This window comes from Hemitrygon akajei, chromosome 10, assembly GCF_048418815.1.
Source record: "Hemitrygon akajei chromosome 10, sHemAka1.3, whole genome shotgun sequence".
In the NCBI taxonomy this organism is placed as follows: domain Eukaryota; kingdom Metazoa; phylum Chordata; class Chondrichthyes; order Myliobatiformes; family Dasyatidae; genus Hemitrygon; species Hemitrygon akajei.
In genome coordinates, this window is record NC_133133.1 from 127,509,551 (window position 1) to 127,536,035 (window position 26,485).

The 26,485-nt window shown below is 43.4% G+C and overlaps 1 protein-coding gene across 1 annotated transcript in view; it reads left to right on the forward strand.

The window, feature by feature from the left end:
- Nucleotides 1-26,485, forward strand: part of nwd1 (NACHT and WD repeat domain containing 1) — an 83,579-nt gene that overhangs the window by 19,896 nt on the left and 37,198 nt on the right. The window contains exons 7-14 of the mRNA XM_073057602.1: nt 5,181-5,340; nt 6,535-6,652; nt 7,986-8,150; nt 8,554-8,748; nt 10,757-10,879; nt 12,399-12,598; nt 19,420-19,692; nt 23,264-23,354. Of these exons, the coding sequence (XP_072913703.1) occupies nt 5,181-5,340; nt 6,535-6,652; nt 7,986-8,150; nt 8,554-8,748; nt 10,757-10,879; nt 12,399-12,598; nt 19,420-19,692; nt 23,264-23,354 (1,325 nt within the window). The remainder of the gene's footprint in view (nt 1-5,180; nt 5,341-6,534; nt 6,653-7,985; nt 8,151-8,553; nt 8,749-10,756; nt 10,880-12,398; nt 12,599-19,419; nt 19,693-23,263; nt 23,355-26,485) is intronic.

The following is a 26,485-nucleotide window of genomic DNA, read 5'->3' on the forward strand; positions in this document are numbered from 1 at the left end:
TATCTTTAATCTCAGGTAGGCATGGTCATTATAAAGTAGTTGGGCTGAATAGTCCATTTCCTTACTGTATAACTCTATGACTGTAGTTATATTGCATAGAACTTCACCTTCAACAACCTTGATGGGCACTGCACTTGGGTTTGTGAGGATAGCAGGGTGAAGGAATGATAGGTACAGCCAGTGGAATTAACCCAGATATCTATTCAAATGGCAAATGCTGTCTCTCCCCAAATCCACAGGCCTGTAGCTACATGAGGATACTCCCCCATAGACAATGCTGTGTTTTTGGGGAGCTCACATTGCTCATTTATTCTCAGGCAGACCCTGGTTATCTCAACACCTCTGCTGCCGCAGTGCACAGGGGGAAGGCTACTGAGGGATAACCAAGGTCTCTGTGCATTCCACCATGATCCATTGAAATGCTAGAGCAGGAGACATAGCAGTGTCTTCAGCTGGGTGCTGTGGAACTCTCGGGTTGCCCTGAAATACTCTGAACACCTTGTCATCACCTGCTGCCTGCTCCCTAGACTGGACATAATAGTACTCCAACTATTATCTGAAGGCTTCCAACTGCCAGAGAAAGAAACGGTGTAGAAGTCCAGAGAGGAGTATGTCAGCAGATAGTATTGAAGAGAGAAGACCCCTAAACCTACCCAGATATTCTCATAGACTGTCATTGGTTCACCTTGTTAGCTTCTAGCTTGTTACCTCCACCATCTGAGCCAATAATAGTCCATCCTCATACCCATGGCTTTGACTTTGACTGAGGAGCTCAGTCAGATGCATCTGCATCATGTGCTGGAGACATCAGATTTAGGTTTAGGTTTATTCATCACATTTATATTGAAGCATACAATAAAGTGTGTCATTTGTGTCCACAGCCAACACACCCAAGTATGCGCTGGCCATAGCCCACAAGTGCAGTCATCTATTCTGGTGCCAACATAGCATGCCTACAATGCTCAGCAGAACACAAAACACAACAAAACAGAACATACCAAGCATCAGTAATGAAACAAGTCTTATTTCTCATTCCCTCTCCTCCTCACCCATCCACCCAGGCAAATGCACAGTCCTCTAACCCTAGGACAAGCTGTCTTATTAGAACTCCGGCCTCCAATGGACTCATGAATTCGCAGACTCTAGGCCCCCTGCTTTTCCAACAGACTCACAGAGATTCACAGACCCAGGTTCCAGCCTTCAGCACGACTTCCAGTACTGAAGTGAACCCTTTAAGGTATCTGTTTTCAAGAGGTGGAGGAGAGCAAATCCATCAGACAAAGACTTCCCTCAGCTGCACACAGAATGGTGACTGCAGAGGCGATGATCTTGCTTTCATACATAGGTGAAACGGGCAGTCTGCAGCAAGGATTCTGAGTGCTTCTGGATACAGATTTCAATAAAGCACAAGAATCATGAAAGATTCTTCCAATTCTAAGACATGAAAATATCTGGGCTCAGCAATTGGCAGACTCAGAGTCCAACATAGGGCTGCTAGAAATGTTACGTTTACAGGGCCCTATTCAAGATTCAAGTTTATTTATCACATGTAATGCATTGTCTGCATTAACAACTAACATAATTTGGGGGGGGGGGGTGGGGGGTAGCCTGCAAATAGCATGCCCACAATGCTTGGCAGAACAACACAGAACACAACAAGTGACAAAAAAACTACAGCAAAATAAAACAAGCCCTTCTCCTACTTCCCATCAACCCACACACAGTCAAAACTGCAGACTCGAGTCAAAAAGAGTTGTTCCTGGCACCAGTCAGTTTCCATAAGGTTGCTGTTGGAGAAGTGGTGGAAGCAGATACATTGTGGTGTTTAGGACACATGAATATTGCAGGAAATATAGGTATATGCATATGTTGGCAGAAGGGATTTGTTTAATTTAACTTGAAGTACGCACAGATATCATGGGTTGAAGGGTCTGTTCCTGTGCTGAATTGTTCTATGTTCCATGCATCGCCTGATTTCCCAGCACACAGTAGCTTGGATTCCCTCCTACAATCCTACCTTCTGCAAAATTATTGGCTTGTCCTTGCCTATTTTGTACTGAATTGTTCTGAAGTTACAGCTCAGAACTGTCCAGTTTTATACAGTTATTGATCCTAATACAGCTATTGGTAAATTGATTTATTATTATTGTCTTGTACTGAGGGACAGCGAAAAACTGTATGGCATGCTATCTATACAGATCATTTCATGATCTATGCTATGTCTACATCTCTCTGCAGTTTCTCATGGTCTAGGACATAGCATTTGGCAACCCAAACCATGATGCATTTGGATATGATGCTTTCTATGGTGCATCAATAAGAATAGGTGAAGATCAAAGAGACATGAGAAATTTCTTTAGCCTCCTGAGGAGATAGGGGTGTTGCTGTGCTTTCTTAGTGATAATGTCCATTTTACACCAAACAGGCAGTGGGCGCACACCCATTCCATGTCAAAAGCAAGCGACGAAAGCATGCATTGGACAGAAACAAATAACTGCAAGTGCTAGAAATGTGAAATAAAAACACAAGACCCTGTAAATATACAGTGGAGAGAGAAAAAGAGTGTTCAAATTTCAGGTCAGCGATTTTCTTCGAAACTTGCACTGTATAAGAACCATTCACAGGCCCTTGGTGTTTGTGAACCATGAGCCTGCTGAATGCACGTGGCCTTCCTGACAATGTGTTATCTTTCTTAGATCATCTGAAAAAGTGAGTTATGCAGCACAGAAACAGGCCCTTCAGCCCAACTATCCATGTCTACCCATGCTAATCCTATTTGCCCACATTAGGCCAGGATTTCTCAGCTCTATCTAAAAAATGAGTTTCCTTATTCTGAAACTCAACCAGACACCATACTAAATTTATGGAGTACCTCTTGGCCAGCACTGCATCTTCCCTTAAGACTCCCTCTTCAAGTCCTGCAGGGCCTTTCTCCAGCCTGACCATCCAGCGCCATTGCCTCCCCCATATCACAAAGATCTGTGGGAACAGGTAGTGGGCGGCTTCCTGAGACCCAGCCTCAGAGAATGTCAACCACTTCCAGGCTGGTGATTATGTGGGCAATGCTTTATAACCTGTGCGCTGAAGGCACTCCTGCTTTTCATCTGAAAACCCTCATGTGGACACGTTGCTATGGTGAAATGAACTCCAGGTCAGTGGTGAGAGATCTCCATTATCTTCCCATACTTCCATACCCATGTCACTGTCAAGAGGAAAAAAGTGTGGACACTTTTGCACAAACCCAACTCTCACCAGACTAGACACCAATTTGATGGCAATTCCATCACCCAGTTGGTTAGAAAGGTGAACGAAGCAGAACCCCATGAATGTACTTGATTTACCTTCTTCTGTCTTCACAACCAAAAATCTTTTGGCAGCCTGAGGTACCCAGGGTGGGATTGATCCCAGAGCTGGTGACAGAGAAACCCTATTGTCCCTCACTAAGCCACTCCAGATGAAGGGAACAACAGAAAATGCTGAACATACTCAACATAGAACATAGAATACTACAGCACAGTACATGCCCTTCGGCCCATGGTGTTGTGCCAACCCTTTAACCTACGCCAAGACCAATTTAATTCTTCCCTCCTACATAGCCTTCCACTTTACAATCATCAATGTGTCTATCTGAGTATCCAAAGAGAACATTGACCACTGAAGCACAGTACAGGCCCTTCAGCCTACAATGTTGTGCTGGCCTTTAAACCTACTCTAAGTTCAATCTAACCCCTCCCTCCGAGATAGCTTTTCACTTTTCTATCATCCATTTTCTTATCTTAAATGTCCCTAATGTATCTACCTCTAAAACTATCGCTGACAGGGCATTCCATAAACTCACCACTCTCTGTGTAAAAATCTTACCTCTGACATCCTCCCCTCTATTTTCCTCCAAACACCTTAAAATTATCCCCTCTCGTATTAGCTGTTTCTACCTTGGGAAAAGTCTCTGGGTGTGCACTCAATTTATTCCTGTTATCACTGTGAATACCTCTAGCAAGTCAGCTCTTATCCTCCTTCAATCCAAAGAAAAGAAGCCCTAGCATACTCAGCCTTTTCTCATAAGACATGCACATCAGACAGCATTTGATAGAAGGTCATCGGCTCAACATATTAACCTTTTTTCTCTCCCCACATATGCTACCTGACCTGCTGGGTCATTAGAACTCCAATTGGAGACATGCCACCAGCAGTGGCTAGAAGGGGCAGTGATGGGAAGGGGTGGAGTCCTAGCACTCCCCCATCATCCATGTGTAGCTCTTCTGGGCAAAAGGGCTGAAGGGTGGGGCAGCCCAGGGCAACCAACTGGAAGAAGTGCAAAGATGACAGAGGTGTTAATGTTTCAGCGTGTGTCTGTGGCCACAGGAGGGGGACACTGTGACCTCCACTCCAAACTGAATTTGTCCTTGATGCACATTTGTAGTTACACATCAGCCACCGACCTTGCAAAGAAACAGAATGGTTCCACTTACAGGGATTGACCAGCATCGCTGATAGTATGAAGAGCAAACAATCTGGGTGGCTGCCTTACAGGGCAGCTCCATTCAGTCAGCGAACATAAACCTCAGCTTGCGGTCACTTTTTAGTCCCATTCCCCAGCTGTCCCACACTTGAACAGAGGCCAGTCCGAGGTCTTGACAGTAAATTTGTAGTTTTTTTTAAGCATTCGCTCAGCTTTTCTACACAAGGGAAGCATGGTATCATAGCAGTCAGCGTAAGGTCACGCATTCTGGTGACAACACAGCATATGTCCACAATGGTCAAGAGAACACAGAGCACAACAAGCAACAAAACGACAACAGCAAAACAAGCCTTGTTCCTTCCTTCCTCCCACCCACCCACAGACACTGTCTTCTCACCACAAGACAGGCCATGTTCTTTGGCCTCCAGCAGACTCCAATTTGGACTTGGACACACAGGCACTGGGCCTTCAACTACCATACTCCAGAGGACTCGCAGCAGAACAGATCCGGGGCTGGACCAACAAACCTCACCTTCTGAACTTTTGATTCGATCCTTAGCATTGGGAACAAAGCTTGTTCCTAATCTCTTTTCTCTCTGTGTCATTGATCTGAAACTGGCTTCTCCCTTCAGCTGCTGCCTGACCCATGGTGTGTTTCCAGTTCAGATTTCTGACATGTCATGGCTTTGCCTCACTATAATGATTCTTCTACTTCCTTCAGGCAATTCATAGAGGTGGTACACGAGATGTACCTCCCGACAGAGGAGAAAATCAAACGCCACTCCGTGCTGGCAGATTTCTTCAAGGGGACGTGGAGCCAGGGGAAAAGAAAGACCATCACACTCCCAAAGCTGAATGAGACATTGCATGCAGACAGAAAGGTACATAAAACGCAAGAACGACCACGGGGAAGTATAATTAAACACTCTTACCGATCCTAAGGTAATGGTACACGCTAGACGGACAATTTAGGGAGGGAGGGACGAACAGGAGCCGCGCAATTCGGCCGCATGCGCACTCGCCACTGCCCGTTCACTTACCAGCTAGCCTGACCCTTACCGTTCATCCCAGACTATTCGGCTTCATTCCAGCACCAAAGCCGGTCTCCTGCCAGTTTAATTCCTTGCATCAGGAAACAGCCGAGAGCACACGGCCGTGCAATGTCTCAGCTGCGGCGTAAGAACAAAAGCGACTGTAGATGCTGGAATCTCCCAGCGCTCAGTCGCTCTGTCCCAGCAGTGGTACTGAACACTTGCGCTCCTGAACAAGTTGCACCTCCAGCTAAGCTGGTCCCGTACAGTTACAACACTGGCATCTCCTTCACAATGTGGAAATTTGCCCCAGTATGCCCTACGCAAAAAAAAAAAGCAGTAGGAATCTAATCTGACTAATTACCAGACAATCAGACCACTCTGATTTGAGCGCAATGTGATGGAAGTGTCGTTTATGGCACTTACCAATAACCTGCTCACCAACACACATTTTGGACTCAGCTAATAGCACTCTTCTCCAGAGCTCGTCACAGACTCGGTCCAGGCATGGGCCAAAGGGCAGAGTTGTCGGCATGAGTTAAGAGTGACGGCTTAAAGTCGAGATTGTTGCCATGGGCACGTACATCTGTGCACAGGTAGAGTGAAAAGCTTTAGCTGCGGCAGCGTCACAGGCATGGAGCATCAGATTTGATCAGAACCAGAACCAGATTTAATATCACCAGCATATGTTATTAAATTTGTTATGGCAGCAGTACAATGCAATACTCGATAGATAAATAAATATAGATAACCAAAAACGGAATTACATTAAGTATGTGTATATATATTAAATAGTTAAGTTAAAAATAAGTAATGCAAAAAACAGAAATAAAAATGTAGTGAGGTCGTGTTCATTTCAATGCCCATTTAGAAATCAGATGGCAGAGGACCATAAGACCATAAAACATAGGATTATGATCGAACTACAATTTGTTGCTGCATTTCAAAGAAGCAGTCATCCAAAACTGGTCGGGAATGACAGCCGGAATGGACATCACTCGTAGGATGGTATAAAGGAATGAATTGGATGTGCTTGTTTCCTAGGTCTCCGCACAGCCTCTGACATTTGGGGATGCTGTTGTGAACTTAAGAAAACTGAGTGAACTGCCGAACCATTTGGTTAATGCTGGTCGGATTGATGAGCTGAAACAGGAGATTCTGGGTAAGGATGGGTATATATGGGGAATATGTGAAAAGACTGTGATTCTCATTGCCTTGCAGAATCACAGTGTTGACTGTTACAAAACTCAAAGTGAAGTACCTGCAGTATACCTGAATGGCTTTGAGCAGAGTTATCACCAAGTTTCATGCATCACATCAGAGACACATCTTCAAAAGTTCTTCATTGTTACAATGTTCACTGGGCCTCATAGAGATCTATATTTAGTATCTATGTATATAGGAGATTATAAAATATTTACATGTAAAGATGAACCTAGAGAGCTAAGTATAAAAACATCTCAGACAGGCACACGGATTAAGAAAGGATGGCAAATTTGGGACTGGGATTGGATACAGTTTCATTGAAGTAGCAACTCAATAGACATAATGTACAAAATCTTTGGAGTCCAACTATCCTCCTTTAGCTCAACCAGTCATAGAGCACTAGAGCTCAGACCTGCACCTGGACAATCGACCAACCATTAAACATCGTTCCAAACCAACTAAATTTTGTTCTCCTCAGACTGCCATTTATTTCCCTCCTGATTCTAGCACTTACCCAACACTAGAGGCAGTTTACAGCACTGGACAACACCATACATCCTTGTGATGTGGCTGGAAACTGGAAATCCTGGACCAAACACACACAGTCACAGGCAGAGCATGCAAACTCCAGAACATACCATCCGAGGTCAGGATTGAACTAGAAGGCAGCAGTTGACTAGCTGTGCCCCGTGTCACCTACTGTGCCTCGCCTTGTCCATTTGTGCCCCTCACCTTTATTTTCCTGCTTTAGAGTGCCAGTAACATCAGTAAGCCTTATGTTTCTTTCTTTGATCTGTCATTGCCACATCATTGTGCACTAAATTTCCCAAATCACAGCTCCCAGTACCAATATCCAACTTTATTTGTCACATATACATCAAAACATCGAATCATGCAGTGAAATACAACAATGGCCAACACAGCTCGAGGGTGTGCTGTGGGCAACCCACAATTGCTGTCATGTTTCTAGTGCCAACATAGCATGCCCATAATTTACTTACCCTAACCCATATGTCTTAAAGGAAACTGAAGAAAATCCACGTTGTTACAGGGAGAGCATACAAACCATGGGAATCGAACCTCAAACGCGAATGCAGATGCTGTAAAGTGTTACACTAATCGCTACACTACCATGCCAAGTTTCTCCAGAACTCCTCTCTCCACAGGTGATACTCTCCCCATCCACTATTTATCTACCCCACTCACTCCTCTAAAGGCTGCGCCAAGGTCCAGTAGTGCTACCCAACTTCAGCACTTTACTCACGTCATTGGTTATTTTGATTTCTCAGGGAATATGGAATGGATAGTTTGCAAAATGCAAGCCATGGGAATGAAGTGTGTGCTGGAAGATTTCTACGCTTGCACCCGTCAAGTTGGTTGTCCTGACGTGCAGCTCGTTCAGGATGCACTGTTACTCATCTGGCCTACGATAAACTTCATGGAGAATGACATAGGTGAGAAGAATTGCAGATACACTGGATAATCACAGCCATTGAGAACGCAAGTGTTCATTTGAGATTGGAGAATGCTTTCCATTCCTTAGGGGCTTAGTAGACTTAGAGTGTCATAGAAATGGAATGGATTACTGCTCCTATTAGGGGTGGAGTGGATGAACCACTCTACTATAGCGAATGGAAGACACAATGATTCTGAAGGCAAATAGAATTGGTTGGGAATGATATGACTTGATATTAATTACTGTGACCTGCTGAACCAGAAGACAAACTGTGATAAGGTGATGCCTGAAGGCATCATCGACACATGTTATCCTGCAAATACGGTACATATGCAGACTGGAAGTCTGAAGTTGCCTCAGTTAACTTGAGCCAAGCCTGCTGTTTTGTATTTATTCTGCAGATGAGCGTGTTCTGTACATGGAGGTCTTGGCTCGTCTTGACTTCTTCAGGAGCTCGTACCCAATGGTTGATGAGCTGTGCCAGCAGTGTAGGAGATGGTGCGCCTCGTGCCCAAACCCAGTCTTTACTCCACTGTGTGGCTTCTTCCAGCCTCCTGGTGGGCCACTCCGGACAACACTTACTGGCTTCAGAAAAGGTACCAACACTTTCTGCTAGTAAGTGTGGGGTGGGGGGGGGGGCACGATCAGGATTTGTCACTGTGCCCACAGAACCGCGAGTCCCTTCTGCAAATGGAAGTGAAATGGTCTGAGTGATCTGCAACTCCAACCCTCTCCTAGCCCTGTCTCAACCCCCTCAAACCCTTTCCCTCTCCCTCCTCAATGCCCCCTCACTTCCTCCCACTCTCTTCCTCAACCTCTTTCCCTCCCCATTTTCAACCTCTACCTCTTCCCACTCCTCTCTCCCTCCTTATCCCCTCCCAAATGTCCTCCCATCCTCATACTCAGCATCCTCCAACTTTTTCCCTTTTCACTCTCCCCAATCCATAATTTTCCTCTTCAATCCCTTCTCTGTCCCCTCCCTTCCCCCAACAGCTACTTCCTGTCTGCCATCAGTTTTCTAATGATCCACAAACCCATGAGCACCACTTTACTACTCGTAAACACAAAGTACACTGCAGATGCTGTGGTCAAATCAAGACGTACAAACAAGCTGGATGAACTCTGCAGGTTGGGCAGCATGCGTTGACTGCTCATTTCAACGGATGCTACCTGACCTGCTGAGTTCATCCAGTTTGTTTGTACATGTTGACTTTACTACTCCTGTTTTGTACTTCTTTATATTGTAATTTATAGCAATTGTTTTAGATCTTGCACTGTACTGCTTCCACAGAACAACGTTTCACAACCCTATTCTTTTCTATTTGGATTTGAATGATGCAACTAATGGCTTTGTGGCCAAGTTGGCGGACGATACGAAAACTGCCTCTAGTGTTGGGTAGGTCCTAGAATCCGGAGGGACAGGTTGTGTTGCTGAAGCAGGGAGGTTGCAGAACAACTTTGAGGAATTAGGAGAATGGGCAAAGAAAAGGTGGTTAGAATATGATGTATGAAAATGTATTTGTCATCCATTTGTCAGATGGAGTAAAGCTGTAGATTATTTTCTAAACAGAGAGCAAATTCAGAAATTAGAGGTGCAAAGGAACTTGGGAGTCCTCATCCAGGATCCCAAAAGGTTAACTTGCAGGTTGAGTCGGTGGTAAGGAAGGCAAATGCAATGTTGGCATTCATTTCAAGAGGACGAGAATATAAGATCAAGGATGTAATGCTGAGGTTATATATGGCATTGGTCAGATCGCACTTTTGTGATCAGCTTTGGGCCCATTCTTTAAGAAATGATGTGCTGACATTAAAAAGGGTCCGGAGGAGATTCACGGGATTAAGCCTGGGAATGAAAGGATTGATGTATCAGAAACACTGGAGTTTAGAAGAATGAGGGAGGAATCTCACTGAAACCTATCAAATATTGAAAGGCCAAGATAGAGTGCATTTGGAGAGATGTTTCCTATAGTGGGAGAGTCTAGGATCAAGAGGGCACTGCCTCAGAATATAAGGATGACCATTCAGAACAGAGATGGGGAGAAATTTCTTTAACTAGAGTGGTGAATCTGTGGAATTCATTGCCACAGTTGGCTGTGGAAGCCAAATCATTGGGTATATTTAAAGCAGAGGTTGATAGGACTCTTTATCTCATGTTCTCGATATTTATTGTTTATTTATTTATTATTATTCTTTCTTTTTATATTTGGACAATTCATTGTCTTTTACACATTGGTTGCTTGTCTGTCGTGGTGGATGTGGTCTGTCAATGGTGCTTCTTGTATTTTCTATGAATATCTGCAAGAAAATGAATCTCAGGGTTGTATATGGTGACATATATGTACTCTGATAATAAGTTTATTTTCAACTTTGAACTTTGAAGTCCTTCTACAGACTCCCATCTTTTTCAACACTATCTGCACCTCCACCTATCATTTGAGTCATCTGTGAACTTGGTCACAAAGCCATCAATTCCATCATCCAGATCATTAATATATGTCAAAATAAACAAACCCAACACCACCCTCTGTGCAATACCACCAGTCACCGAAACACCCTTTTATTGCCACTATTCCCTGTGTGGCATTAACTCCCTTGTGTTCACAGGTATCAGTGTGATGGAGCTAAGTACTGATCTCATGGTGTTGATGGCAGGCTCACTGGATGGACTGATGATCGTATGGAATCTGCAGGATATTGAAGTAATCCACACCATGACGGGTCATTCTGGTGAGACAAAGCTCTTTATAATGCTCTTACTGTGACCTTAAATTCTTGAAGAATTAGTAATTTATACTGGTTAGTACTGCCAGTTCACAAAATTGAGCAACACGCACCAAGTGCTGGAGGAACTCAGCAGGTCAGGCAGCAGCAGTGGAAGGAAATAAACAGTTGGCACTTCAGAATGAGACCCTTCATTAGGACTGGAAAGGACTTTGGGAAGATGCCTGTTCCTGTGGGGGGGGGGGGGGTGTCTTAATCTGATTGGTGAAAGTCACTTCCATTGTGATTGGTTAGTTTAGATGCTGCAGCTGCTTTTCCCATTGGATAACTGTCTGGTGTCCAGTTTCAAATATCCTAGGTATATAAAATACACTCGGAAGGGACTTGCTCTCTTTTTTCTTTGTGTAAGGCAAGACCATCTGGGAGGTTTGCTCTGTGCACACTTTTAAGTAAGTATTTATATATATATATGTATATACACACACACACACACACACACACACACACACACACACACATATATACTTGTTGAGTATTCAGCTTTGTAACTTGGGTTACAAAGGGTTACATGAATGTTTGGGTCGAATTTTTACTGTTTGTGAATAAATTATTAATATGCCTATTCGGTCAGTGTATTTCCTGTCTCACTTGGCAGACCTGGAAACCTGATTGAATATTACGGTAACAGAATGAGAAGGTGGGGGAAGGAGAAGGAGGACAAGCTGGCAGGTGATAGGTGAGACCGGTTGAGGGAGAAGGTGGGTGGGTGGGGGAGGGGTTTGAAGCAAGAAGCTAGGAGGGGATAGATGGAAGGGCTGAAGAAGAAGAAGGAGTTTGATAGTAGAGGGCAGTGGACCAATCAGGTTCCCGCTTCTCTCCTTCTCTTCTCACCTGCTTACTTCCTCCCTCTGATACCCCTCCTCGCTCCCTTTCTTCCATGATCCCTCTGCTCTTGGTTCCCTCCCACCTTCCAAAGTTGTACAGGCTAGTAGATGAATTGGTCACATGTTTTTTTGAATTTATTCATTTATGAGTTGTGGCCTTTGCCAGCTAAGCCAGCATTTATTGCCCATCCCTAGTTGCCCTTGAGAAGGTGGTGACGAGCTGCCTTCTTGAAAGGTGTACTTGGAATTCGGTTAAAGTAGCTGGGCAGCGCAGACTTGTTGGACCAGAAGGGCCTGTTATCATGCTGTATCTCCAAAATTTGAATAGAGGAGATAAAAACAAAAGGCTATTTAACAGAGTTAGGCAGAGCACAGAGTTTAGGTCTAAATGTATCACAACTGTTGGTTGGCTTATGGGGGTCAGAGCAATAAAAAACAGAAAGGTTTATGATGAAGCCTGTATTCAAAGGCTGAATATAGTAATATATTGAAATATAGCCTCTGGGAACTCAGTATGACACCTTCAGCTCACCTTGCCCAGGTGAAACAATGCCTATCTACACTAATCCCATTTGTGTATGGTCCATCTCTCTCCCCATTTCCGTCTTCTCACTGATCATGTGATCTGTTATCTCTGATAGCTGAGGTACGGTGCATCAAAGTGATTCATAACAAGGCCCAAGCTGTGTCAGGTTCATTTGACCACACACTACGTCTGTGGAACCTAGTGACTGGAAAAGAGATCTACTCGATCCCAGAAGACCACTCAGGCTATGAACACTTTGCACTGCTCCAGGTGGATGAAGCAACCAGTGTGATCTACTCAGTCTCCGGCTGCCAGGTAAAAGACTCCTCAGAATGGTTTCTACAAACAAGATTGCCATACGTTGCTTTGTAATCACCCAGTTCGTCAGAGATGTGGAGTGGTTAGAGGGCGATTCCCTCATTCCAACAAAAAGCAAGGACGCCAAAGGCGCATCACTAAAATCTAAGATGTTCTGGAGGACAGTGTTGGAGGAACACAGGTACCTTGAAAAGGTCAAGGGCTGGAGGACACGTCAGAGAAAAGGACAGAGTCAGAGAGGGAATGGAAGACAAGAATGATTCTTTTAAAACAACTGCTGTGTACCTAAGAACTAGAGGCTAGTAGGTCACTGAGTATAGTGGGGTGGGGGGGGGGGGGGGGGGGGTAAGAGTGAGTCCAGAATTTTGGATGACTTCAAGAGGATATAGACAGGCTGAGGAGCAACAGCATGGCAGATAGAGCACAGTGGGGAAAAATGCCAGTTTATTCAGTTTGTTAGAGAAAAGAACAAAAAGAAAGTTGAAGTTAGAAACATCAGTGTTCAAATTGACAACACTGGAATATGCTGTTTGTCCCTCAGTGTCTGTGTCAGATTCAATTAATCTCTTCTGTCACTTCATTGCCTGCATGTTATTGTGCCAGTCCAAATGCCCTCTGTTGAATCTGCTTCCACCACCACCCCTTGCAGCATGTTTCAAGCACCTATTACTCTCTGGGAAAAAGCAATCTTGCCCCATAAATCTTCTTAAACTTTCTCCTCTTATGCCCACTATTTGATATTTCTGCCCTGGGAAATAGTTTCTGATGGACCACCCTACCTAATACTTAGATTCCTTTACACTTCACCGCCTCCCCATCACCTTAAAGCTACGGCATCCTGTAAACAGGATGTTTACATTCTGTGGAATAAAAGACTCTACCTATGACACTCCTGATTTTATAATTTCTATCAATTCTCTTTTCAGCCTCTGACACTCCAGAGAAAACAATTCAAGCTTGTCTAATCTCTCCTTGTGGTTATTTCTCTTTATCAAGGCAGATGACATTTGCTCCCTCTCCAAGGTCTCCATATCCTTCTTATAATGGAGCAACCAGAACTGCACACAATATTCCAAGAGCAGACCGTTCAAATACCCTGCAGCATCCTGTAAATAAGTTACTAAAATGCTGCATCACAAAGAGAATGGTCCTAGATTCCTCCACTATTGGAAACATCCTCTCCATGTCCACTCTATCTAGTCCTTTCAGTATTCAATAGATTTCAATAAAATCTTCCATCATTCAAAGGATTGTGACTCTTTGGAATTCTCTACCCCATGGAGCAATGGAGGGGAGTTGATATTCATATTCAAAGTAGAAAGTGATAGATATTTGAACATAGTGTCACAGGAACAGACCCTTCAGCCCACAGTGCTGTGCCAAACTAATCAAATTAGTAATCAAATGCTCACTGAACTAATTCCTTCTGCCTACGCAATGTCCACTTCCTTCTATTTCCTGCATATTCATGTGCCTATCTCAGAGCCTCTTGAACACCCTGATCTTGTTTGCCTCCACCACTCCCCAGGCAGTGCATTCCAGGCACCTACCATTCTCTGTGCAAAGTAAACTTGCCCCACACATCTCAGTTGAACTCAGTATACACTTTAAATGTATACCTTCTGGTATTAAACATTTCAATCCTAGGGTAAATGCTGTTTGCCTACTTTATCTATGCATTTTATAATCTTATAAACCTCTATCAGGTCTCCCTCAGCATCTGCAGTTCCAGAGAAAACAATTCAAATTTGTTCAACCTCTCCTAATAGGGCATGCCCTCAAATCTGGGCAACATCCTGGTAAACCTCTTTTGTATCTTCTCCAAAGACTCTACGCATAATGGAACAACCAAAGCAGAATGCAGTACTCCAGGTACAGCCTAACCAGAGTTTTATAAAGCTACCAAATAACTTCATGACTCTTGAGTTTGATTCCTCAACTAAAAAAGGCAATCTTGTCATATCCGTCCTTAAGTGCCACATCAATCCGTGCAGCCACTTTGAGGGAGCATTTATCTTAGACTTCAAAGTCCCTCTGTACATCAACACTGTTAAGGGCCTTGCCATTAACTATTTCTTCACATTTAATCTCCCAAAATGAAAAAGGCCAGGTTAAACTCCATCTGCCATATCTCCGCCATATCTGCAGTTTATCTATATCCAACTGTATCTTTTGGCAGTCTTCTTCTCTATCCACAACACCACCAGCAGAGGTCGCTGTATAGATCCCTACAGAACACCACTGCTCACAGACCTCCAGCCAGATTAAATCCCACTGATCACCACTGTCTGTCTTCTACGGGTGAGCCAATTCTGAATCCAAACTGACAATTCACTGTGGGTCCCATGCATCTTAATCTTTTGGATAAGCCTCCTAGAGGAGCCTTGTCAAACGCCTTACTAAAATCCATCTAGACAACTTCTACAGCTCTACCTTCATCGCTTAAGCTCCTAGAAAAACTCAGGTTAATAAGGCACAACTGCTCCACACAAAGCCACACTGGCTCTTTCTAATTAGCTCATGGTTTTCCAATCACTCATAAATCCTTTCCCTAAGAACCCCCTCCAGTAACTTCCCTATTACTGGCATGAGACTCACCGGTCTATAGTTTTTAGGATTATCCCTATTTGCCTTCTTACATAATGGAACAATATTAACGACTCTCCAGTCCTCTGGGATCTCTTCTGTAGCTAGACCAGACGTGAAGATATTGGATGAGGCCCCCACAATGTAATCTCTGAAGAATTTTGGGGAAAATTTGGGAAAATGGTGTTGAGGCCAAGATTGGATTAGCCATGTTCTTACTGAACGGTAAAGCAGGCTAGAGGGACAGAAAATGGTTAGGAAGGTGAATGTTATGTCAGTACTGGGTTTGAGTGCAAGAGTAAAGTTGTCTACTACAATTTTATAAAACCCGATGAGATCACACCCAGAGATTTGTTTATAATTTTGGTCTCTTAACCTGAAAAGAGATAGGCTCCCTGTTGAGGGACTGCAGAAAAGATTCACCAGACTGCTTTCCAGGTCTGTCACATGAACAGATGTTGAAAAGGCTAGACCTATCTTCTCCAGAGTTTAAAAGAATGAGGAGTGATCTTCTTTATGGGCTTAATGGGATGGAAGTGGGAAGGATGTCTCCCCCAGCTGGGCTCTGGAACTAAGGGCTGGTTTCAAAGTACTGTAATGGCTAGCCAGTAAAGACTGAAACAAAGAGAAATTTCTTCACTCAGAGGAAGGTGAACACTCTGATTTATTTTCCCTGTGGGCCCTGGAGGCTCATTCATCGATTCCATTAATAAAAAATATCATAGATTTCTAGATGTGAAAGAAGTCAGGGATATATGCAGTGAGCGGGAAAGTAAGATTAGGGTAAAGGATCAGCCATGAATGTAGGGTAGACTCAAGGGGCTGAATGGCCTCCTTCTGCTCCTAATTGTTCTGTTCATGTATTATGTATGTTAAGAAGCAAAAAAGACCCAAGTGAGGGTTTCAGCAGTGGATGAGCAGAGCTGTAGCTGATGTTACAGGGATCAGAAATTTGTTGTTTTTGTGGCAGCTGTACAGACTATGATATAAAAAAATTACAATAAGAAATTAAATAAATAAATAGTGCGAAAGAGGAATTCCATGCTGGTGTTCATGTGTTCGGAAATCTGATGGAAGAGAGTGTGTGTGGCCTTTCAGGCTCTTGTACCTCCTCTCTGAGGGTAGAATTGGGAAGAGGGCAGGTCCTAAGTAGTGAGGGTCCTTCAGGATGGGTGCCTCCTTCTTGAGGCACCGCCTGTCGAAGATGGTGGCGACGCCTGGATGGAACTGAGCTGATTTTGTGCTGGTGTGGACGTAGTGTTCGAATGGTCTGGTTCACTTTCAGTGCGAGGAATAAAATTGCTGGCTGCAGAACGAATCCTGTGGGCTGGGACCAAAGGATATAGACTTCTGTCATCCCAATATTCGGTTGGAGGAGATTCCACCCCCAGATGCTGAATAAAGAGCTGGACAGTCTAAACAGATGTGCCAGGAAGATAACAGGGAGACTAGCCTTGTGTAGATTGAGGCAGTGCTTTTTTTTGCAAGATACAGTTGAGGAGACATGCCTGAGGATTGATCCTGGGGGAAAACATCAGATAACAGTTCAGAATTGGGAGGAAAAGACTTTGCTTGTTATTCCCTACTTCTGTCATTAGAGACATATAGGAGTGGCAACTGTGATACCTCTGAGCTGGAACAGAAGTATGGGGTTGGATGTTTTACAGGCTGGAGGAAGGTCAAGAACAGTGAAGAGAGGTTGCTTACAGTAATGCCCGTGACAAACATCATTAAGGACCTCCATCATCGAGGACATGCCCTCTTCTCATTGCTACCAACAGGGAAGAGATACAGAAGTCTGAAGGCACAGACTCAGTGATTCAGGAACAGCTTCTTCCCTACTGCCATCAAATTTCTGAATGGACATTGAACCCATGAACACTACCTCACTACTTTTTTTCTCTCTCGTTTTGCACTACTTGTTTAATTGAACTTTTTAAATGTATATACTTACTGTAATTTACAGTTTTAAAATGATTTTATTGTATTGTACTGATGCTGCATAACAACAAATTTCATGACATATGCGCACAATTCTGAAACACAATCAGAATCAGGTTTAAGATCACCGGCATATGTCGTGAAATTTGTTAACTTAGCAGCAGCAGTTCAATGCGATACATGATAATGTAGGCAAAAATAAATAAATCAATTACTCTAATTATATATATGTATATTCAATTAAAAATAGTGCAAAAACAGAAATAATAAAAAATGAGGTAAAAATGGGTTCAATGTCCATTTAGGAATCAGATGGCAGAGGGGGAGAAGCTTTTCCTGAATCAATAAGCCTGTACCTTCAGGCTTCTGTACCTCCTTCCTGAAGGTAACAATGAGAAGAGGGCATGTCCTGGGTTATGGGGGTCCTTAATAATGGATGCCACCTTTCGGAGACACTATTCCTTGAAGATGTATTGGATACTGTGGATGCTAGTACCCAAGGTGGAGCGGACTAATTTTACAACTTTCTGTAGCTTCTTTCAATCCTGTGCAGTAGCCTGAAACATTATTTCAGTGATGTGAATGATTGGAAAGTTGGAAAGACTGAAAAATATTCAACTGGAAAATCTTGGGAGATATACATGGATTTTGGAGCCATTAGTACATTGGTGGAATTTTAAGAGGATGGGGAGATGGAGGTGAGCAGCAGTTTGCAAGAATGGGAAGTGGGCTGGATAGTTAAGGTTGGAAGGAGGAAGCATCAATTAACATGGGTCTAGGAATAGTAGTTGAATGGTCATTGGTTAAGTGCCTTGTGCAGGAAGGCACAGAGTCGACTGTACTTCCTAAGAAGGTTGGCGTCATTCAATGTCTGTAGTGAGAAGCTGAAGATGTTCTATAGGTCAGTTGTGGAGAGCGCCCTCTTCTTTGTGGTGGCGTGTTGGGGAGGAAGCATTAAGAAGAGGGACGCCTCACGTCTTAATAAGCTGGTAAGGAAGGCGGGCTCTGTCGTGGGCAAAGTACTGGAGAGTTTAACATTGGTAGCTGAGCGAAGGGCGCTGAGTAGGCTACGGTCAATTATGGATAACTCTGAACATCCTCTACATAGCACCATCCAGAGACAGAGAAGCAGTTTCAGCGACAGGTTACTATCGATACAATGCTCCTCAGACAGGATGAAGAGGTCAATACTCCCCAATGCCATTAGGCTTTACAATTCTACCGCCAGGACTTAAGAACTTTTTAAAAGCTATTATTAATGCTTTTTGAGATAGTGATTTAGATGCATATCATATTTTTTACTGAGTTAAGTATTGTATGTAATTAGTTTTGCTACAACAAGTGTATGGGACATTGGAAAAAAGTTGAATTTCCCCATGGGGATGAATAAAGTATCTATCTATCTATCTATCTATCTAAGTAATGGGGACAAGGAAACAGCAGTGGGACCCATGAACTTGAGGCTGGAAAAACGGATAGATGTTTGAGGGCAAACAAAAGGAAATATTAAAGGGAGTTTGGTCTGGTTGATTAAGAGGTTCAGATTCAGATTTATTTATCACATGTACATGGAAACATGCAGTGAAATGTGTTATTTGCATTAACAACCAACACACCTAGGAATGTGTTGGGGCAGCCCACAAATGTCGCTACACATTAGAGAGAAGGGAGAGAAGCAGCAGAGAAAAGAGATAATTTTGTCGTAATGACATTTGCCCCTACACATTATAGGAGCAAAGGGTGAAGAATGAGGGCAATTTACAGAAGAGGAGAAACCAAGGCTTACCTCTTCATCTGGGACAATATTCAATTAGTATAGCTAATCGATGTGTAAAGCAAATATCAGTCCCTGCTCTTACAAGTAAGATCAGGGGCCAATAGTGAGACCGTAAGATGTAGGAGCGTAGTAAGGTCATTTGGCCCATTCAGTCTGCTCCAACATTCCATCATGGCTGATTTATTACCCCTCTTAGCCCCATACAGCTGAGCTGCCCATAAGGAAGCCGTACCAAGCTGGTGCTTTGGAGAATGCCAAGGCAAGAATTCTCACACAGACTGCTCATCTTTCCTCTGAAAAAAACACATTTTCAACTGATGTTTTGGTGATGTGTCTGATTCTTTTGCGGTGACTTTCAGATTTCATCTAGTAAAGTGTTCTGTTAGAAGCTGCTTTCCAAGTGGCTGTTCTTGCTGGGGAGGCCCAAAGATTGTTAAATCTGTCCCTGGTGGTGTCCTCTTCTACAAGTTTGAATGCTATTCATTAACTTTCTTACAATGCTGATTGTTTCCAGGTTAAGGGTTGGCGCCTGGAAAACGGAGAGCCTCTGTTCCAACTATCAGGTGGTAACTTGGACGAGACAACACTCACAGCAGTGGTGGGCTCCAACAGCATACTCCTGACCGTGTCCACTGGGGCCACACTCTGTGTGTGGGATCAGGTCAAGGGCATCTTACAGAACACTCACCACCTCACTGGTCCAAGTACCTCAACACCAGTGTGCATCCTTCCATTGAAAAGTCAGCCGAAAGTAGCAGTGGCGTTCAGCGATGGAATCATTGCAATGGTATGGAATTTAGTATCTGGAAAATATCCTGTCGATCTACACTCAGCTACGGGACCCGGCCAACACTGAGCAAAGCACAAACTCTATCCCTTCAGAGAAATCTTCAGTGTTCATTCAAGCCAAAGATGCCAGGGTAAAGCTATCAGTCAGCAATGCACTTTATGTTAAGGAGCATTGTGCCGCATAGCGTGACAGGCAGCAGAAGCTCTGCTAATAGGGCAAGGTTACTGTGCAGGCAAACTGTCCATTCATGGACAAGCTTTAGTTAATTCCACCCGTTCTGGGGTGGACGTTCCAGTTAACCAGAACGGGGAGTTGAGACCGCTAGTCATAAAGTTAATGTCAGAGGTAAGTTTTTTACAGAGAGTGGAGGGTGTATGGAACAATCTGTAAGGGGTAGTGGTACAGGCAGATACATTAGGGACTCTTAGATAGGCACATGGATGATAGAAAAGTGGAGAGCGATATAAGAAGGAAGCGGTAGATTGATATTAGAGTAGTTTAAATTGTTGGCGCAGCATTATGGAACAAAGCAATGGATTTGTGCCCAAGGCAAAGTCCATTTGTGGCAAACTCCTCAGTATCTCCTGCAATTGACATAGAACATAGAACACCATAACATAGTATAGGCCTTCCAGCCCCGATGTTGTGCCACATTTTAACCTACTCGAAGATTAATCCAATCTTCCTGTCCTATATAACCCTCCGTTTTTCTATCATCCATATGCTGATCTAAGAGTCTTATATATCCCTAATGTATTTGCCTCTACCACTACCCCTTGTTCCATGCACCCACTATTCTCGGTAAAAAAAAATCACCTCTGACATCCCCCTCCCTATGCTTTCCTCCAATCACTTTAAAATTATGCCCTTTTGTATTAGCCATTCCCGCCCTGAGAAAAAGTCTCTGGCTGTTCACTTGATCTATGCCTCTTATCATCTTGTCCTCCTTCGCTCCAAAGCCAAGACCATAAAACATAGGAGCAGAATTATGACATTTAGCCCATTAATCATGGTTGATGTATTATCCTTCTCAATCCTATTCTCCTGCCTCTTCCCATAACCTTTGACTCCCTTGGTAATCAAGAACTTATCAACCTGCACTTTAAATATAACCAATGACTTGGCCACCACAGATGTCTGTGGCAATGAATTCCACAGATTCACCACTCTGGCTAAAGAAGTTCCTCCTCATCTCTATTCTAAAGGGACATCCCTCTATTCTGAAGTCATGCCCTTTGGTCCTAGACAACCCCACTATAGGAAACTTTTGCTCCATGTCTACTCTATCTGGGCTTTTAATATTTGATAGGTTTCAATGAGGTCCCTCCTCATTCTTCTAAATTTCAGCAAGTACAGACCCAAAGCCATCAAACGCTCCTCATGCATTAATCCTTTCATTCCTGGGGTCTATCCTATGAAGCTCCTCTGGACTCTCTCCAATGTCCAAACATCCTTTTTTAATTAAGGAGCCCAAAATATCTTCATAATGCTCCGTGTGGTCTGACCAATGCCTTATTATGTCTCAGCATCACATCTTTGCTCTTATGTTCTAGTCCTCTCAACGTGAATGCTGACATTGCATTTGCCTTCTTTATCTCTGACTCATCCTGCAAGTTTACCTTTAGAGAGTCCTGCACAAGGGCCCCCAATTCCCTTTGCTCCTCTGATTTCTGAATTTCTCCCCATTTAGAAGATAGTCTACACTTTTAGTCCTTCTACCGAATGCATGACCATATACTTCTCTACACTAACTTCTATCCACCACTTTGCCAATTCTCCTTGTTCTGTATAAGTCCTTTTGCTCCCTGCTTCCTCAACACTGCCTGCTCCTCCACTTATCTTTATATCATCCACAAACTTGGACACAAAGCCATCAATTTCATCATTCAAATCATTGGTATATAGCATGAAAAGAAGTGGTCCCAACACGGACTCCTGCAGAACGTCACTAGTCAATGGCAGCCTACCAGTAAAGCCCCGCTTTATTCCCACTCTTTGCCTCCTGCCAGTCAGCCAATCTTCTATCCATGGTACTATCTTGCCTGTAATTCCATGGGTCCTAATCTTGATTAGCAGCCTCATGTGCGACACCTTGTCAAAGGCCTTCTGAACATTTAATTAAACAATATCCACCAACTCTTCTTTGTCTATCCTGTTTGTTTTCCCTCAAAGAATTCCAACAGATTTGTTAGGCAAGGTTTCTCCTTAAGGATACCAAGCTGACTTTGACCTATTTTATCATGTGCCAACCATCCAACCCCCAATGACTATCTTAACACTGCCCTTTTTATATGCCTTTTTCGAATATTGAAAGGCTCTAGCTCATTCAACCTAACCTCATAAAATATTCTCTCTAACCCAGACAGTATCCTTGTAAATCTCCACTGCACTTTCTTTAAAGCTTCTTCATCCCTCCTATAATGAGGCAACCAAAACTAAACACAGTACTGAAATCAATAGATTTTTGATTTGATGTAAGTCAGGGGATATGGAGTTACTACAACACACCCAAATGCCAGAAGGACACTACTGTCCTCTCCTAATAAATTACTTCTCTTCAGCCCTTTACCTTTTCCACAAATCACCTCCCAGCTTCTTGCCCACTCCCTCCACCCACCTACTTTCCCCCTCACCTAGTCTCATCTATCCCCTGCCAGCTTGTACTCCCCCCGCCCCCACTTTCTTATTCTGGTTTCTGCGGCCTTGTTTTCCAGTTCTGGTTAAGGGTCTAGGCCTGAAACATCGACTGTTTATATCTCTCCATATATGCTGCTTGACCTGCTGAGTTTCTCCAACATTTTGTGTGTGTTACTCTAGATTTTCAGCATTTGCAGAATCTCTTGTGTTTATGATTTGGAGTTAAGTACAGAAGAATAGAACTGATGATAAAACAATTAACCATCATCTAATTGGGTGCTGGATTAAAGAAAGTGGAATGAAATACCCGACTCTTGCTTCTACTTATCACATTCTTCTGTTTTTAACCTTGTTAAGTACAGTCTGGACTGAGTCTTGCAGCCAAAGGCCTGATAGTTAGGTTGGAAGAGGAGTTTCTCCATTTTAATATTGGCCCTTCCTAAGCCAGGTGCCTGACCCCAAGCAGGAAGGTGGAAATACAGGCTCATTTTAAACTGTCCATGGAGCTTGAGAGGCTCCAGACTTCCAGCAAACTGAGAGACGAGTTGCTGCCAGCACTACCTGGCCATTCTGCTTCTGTTAGACTCCTGGGAAAAGCCCTCACTTGGAGGGATCCTGGAAAAGGTTAAGGACTGAGCTGGGAAATGCCCTCACTTGGAGGGATCCTGGAAAAGGTTAAGGACTGAGCTGGGAAATGCCCTCACTTGGAGGGATCCTGGAAAAGGTTAAGGACTGAGCTGGGAAATGCCCTCACTTGGAGGGATCCTGGAAAAGGTTAAGGACTGAGCTGGGAAAAGCCTGTCAGCTGCTGGGACTGGGAGAGTTAGGAGCGGAATGACTTTCCTTATCCTGTTCAGTTTGTGATTCAATAATTTGCCCATCCACTCCGGCTCAGCTCCAATCCTGAGAAGTTCTCTTTTTCTCTAAACAGGTGTCTCTGGATGGGACTTGTGTCACAGAGAAAATCAGCTTAGCAGTCACCTTCCTGGTTACATCAGAAAGTGAGAGGTGGATGGTAGCAGGTAAGGACATTCAACCGTAGCTTTCAAACCTTGGTTTGCTCTTTCATCTTAAGCACTATTCTTCACTCTGTGCAGGACTGTGAGCTCATAGCAAATTCTCCATTACAAGTTTCCAGTACTTTATGTTATTGTCGTGCTCCTCAAACCCTTCCTGTCTTGTTTCTGTTTCTGTCAGTTCCACATATTGTACGCTCACAGTCAACCACTGAGGGAGGGAGGGAGTGTGTGTGTGTGTGTGTGTGTGTGTGTGTGTGTGTGTGTGTGTGTGTGTGTGTGTGTGTGTGTGTGTGTGTGTGTGTGTGTGTGTGTGTGTGTGTGTGTGTGTGTGTGTTACGAACCCCGTAACTGGGTATCTTAACAGCAAAGATAGGAGTATCTGTTGAAGTCTGATGATACTATTTTTAACAGTATTTATTAGTAAAAATACACAAAAATAATATCAATGCAAATATACAGATAATATACGTCATCAATACTAAACCTAAAAGTGCGGGTATGATAATAATCAATAAGAAATAAGCTCTATCGTTGTCTAGGGGATAATGAATTTTCCGATGGAAATATAAAGTTCAGTTCAGTTCACACAGGCTGCAGTAGTTGTTGTTCATGGTGTTGCAATTGTTGGAGAGAGAGAGAGAGAGAGAGAGAGAATAACTTGCCGACTTTCCTTTTACGATCTTGATCCGTCTCCGTCCTTTAGCTAGACCGTTCCATGGAGGACTCATCACCCAGGCAAGGGTGGACACACACACAAGCCCCCACCGGTCTCGTAGCGTCTCTCCTGGTGCGTCTGAGGGGTGTTCCCCAGACCCTACGTTTATCCCCACTCACGGGGTCTCAGATGTCAATCAGGTTGGGATGATGCAATCCCTCAACCAGACCACTCTGGTTGCCCCCTGAGGGGTTTCAATGAATAGAACAGTACTCAATACACAATTCCTCCTTCAAGAGACAATAGCAGTAATCTCTCTCTTTGTCAGTAGGAGACATTCCACCTTTGTGTATCCCGGCGTTGTCTCTCTCTCATTACTGACATGCTGTGTATCTCTCTCATTTCCTGGGTATCAGACCCGAAATAATAGCGAGTTTGTGATTCTGAAAAAAGGGGGGGGCGGGCATTGGCGATTCTGTACCCTTCTGCCCATCAGAGTTGCTCCTCATTCGTAACACCCCCATCCTTCTAAGGATTTTTACCACAGAGAAAAATTAACTACTACAGGGTCTTACAGAATTTCAGAATCTAACACAATACAAAAGAGTTTTTTTTCACTACAGTGTAATACAGTTATACATTCAATTCAGCATCTAAACAGTTAGCGATTACATTGTCACTTCCTTTAATATCTTAATATCTTGTACCTAATAAAATTCCTGTAGCATCAGACTCCAATTTAATAACCACTTTTTTTAATTCCTTTTCCTCAGCAAAAACAAAACTAAAGAGTTGTGATCTTAGCTTACGTGTATATTACAAAAATTTATGCAAATACTAATCTTTATTTCACTTTTAAACTTAACAGTCAATCTTCCATGGTGTTGTTTTTATTATTTACATGCTTTGTTGAAATCCCTTAAAACCAGACCCCGTTATTTAAAGTGGCATTTTTTCAACCTTCGCCCCTTTTCCACTTAATTCTCATGTGGTTAGCTTGCTCACCAGTGTGGAATAGGCTTTTGCATACTCCTTTCATAGGAGTTATTTTATCAACAATGTTTTCCAAACTTAGCCCATCTTCTGAACTTCTACACAATTCTTTATTTTTAAGCAAGTCGTTAGTTTTATCTTCAGGACCCTTCATTCTATTAGTTTTCAGTTTAATATCTGCAAGTGGTCCCTCTTTGTCCAAACAACATTTCAAATTCTGCCTCTTCACAGCACACCCTTGAATAACATTAGCGAGTGGGGCACCTTTACATTCCAAATCAAACTGTAATTGATTCACAGGCACCTTGTTAACAAGCCATTGTTCCTTCAGCCTGGTTACTGCTTCTGACACCAATCCAGACTTTAAATTTTCTTCATTCAATTTAGGAACTACACTTTTTCCTTCTCCTTCAATAATAATATTCACCTCACCACCTTTTATCTCCTCATTAACTTTTAACACACCTTCGAACACAAACAACTGGGAATTCTCACTTCCCACTAGTACCAAGGTTAACCCTTTCTTCACTGAACCAAGTCCATCTGACCCACAAGGACTGCATTCCTTTTTAACTGAATCAGATACCTCAGACTTTTCCTGAGTTTCATTACTAGGTTCAGTACCACGTGCATCCACATCTTGAACACACTCAAACGGGACATCTGCCTCTTCCAGGCTTTCAATACCCATCCCCTTTTCAAATTCTAAGTTCCCCTGATCCTCCCAGTTACTCTCTGGGCAACTCCCTTCTGGAGTAAACTCAACCCTGCGGGTTAAAAAAACCTCATCTGCCAACCCAGCAGACTCCTTTAAGGTAATGACATCCTTTTCATCTAGGACTGCCCTTATTTCATTATCGGGAACACATTTAACATTTTCAACTTCTTCAAACAGTTCTGTCAAGCCAGACAGATCATCCATGTCCAACCCTGGACCTTCTAACAGCCTTATCTGTTTCTCATTTTTACTTCATGCCTCTATAAATTTCCTCCTGGCTAAGGGTAGGTCCACCTCCTCTCCTTTACTCTCTTTCACCTCCCTATTCTCTGTTTTACCACCCTCTAACCCCTCTTGGTACAGGGTCGGTAAAAACATCTCAGCCAAATCAACACTGGACTGATTTAAACTGGTCTCTTTCTCAGCTGCCTTTTTCGACATGCTGCGAGTGATCACGCATGCGGGATAGATCTTGGAATCTAGGGGCGGGTCCTCAACACTTACAGGCTGGCTCGTCAGCTTCATTGCTGACCAAACCTCACCACCTGCTAAATCGTTACCAAGAAGGACGTCCACGCCTTCTCTCGGGAATTCTGATCGCACCCCTATTTCAACCGGTCCAGATACCAGATCACAATTTATAATGATCCTATGCAAAGGCACAGCTTCTGTCCCTTTTCCTATGCCTCTCAAAGCTACCTTTCCAGTCTCAGGACCAAAATCTAGTACCTTACTGAGAATCAATGACTGCTCAGCTCCAGTATCTCT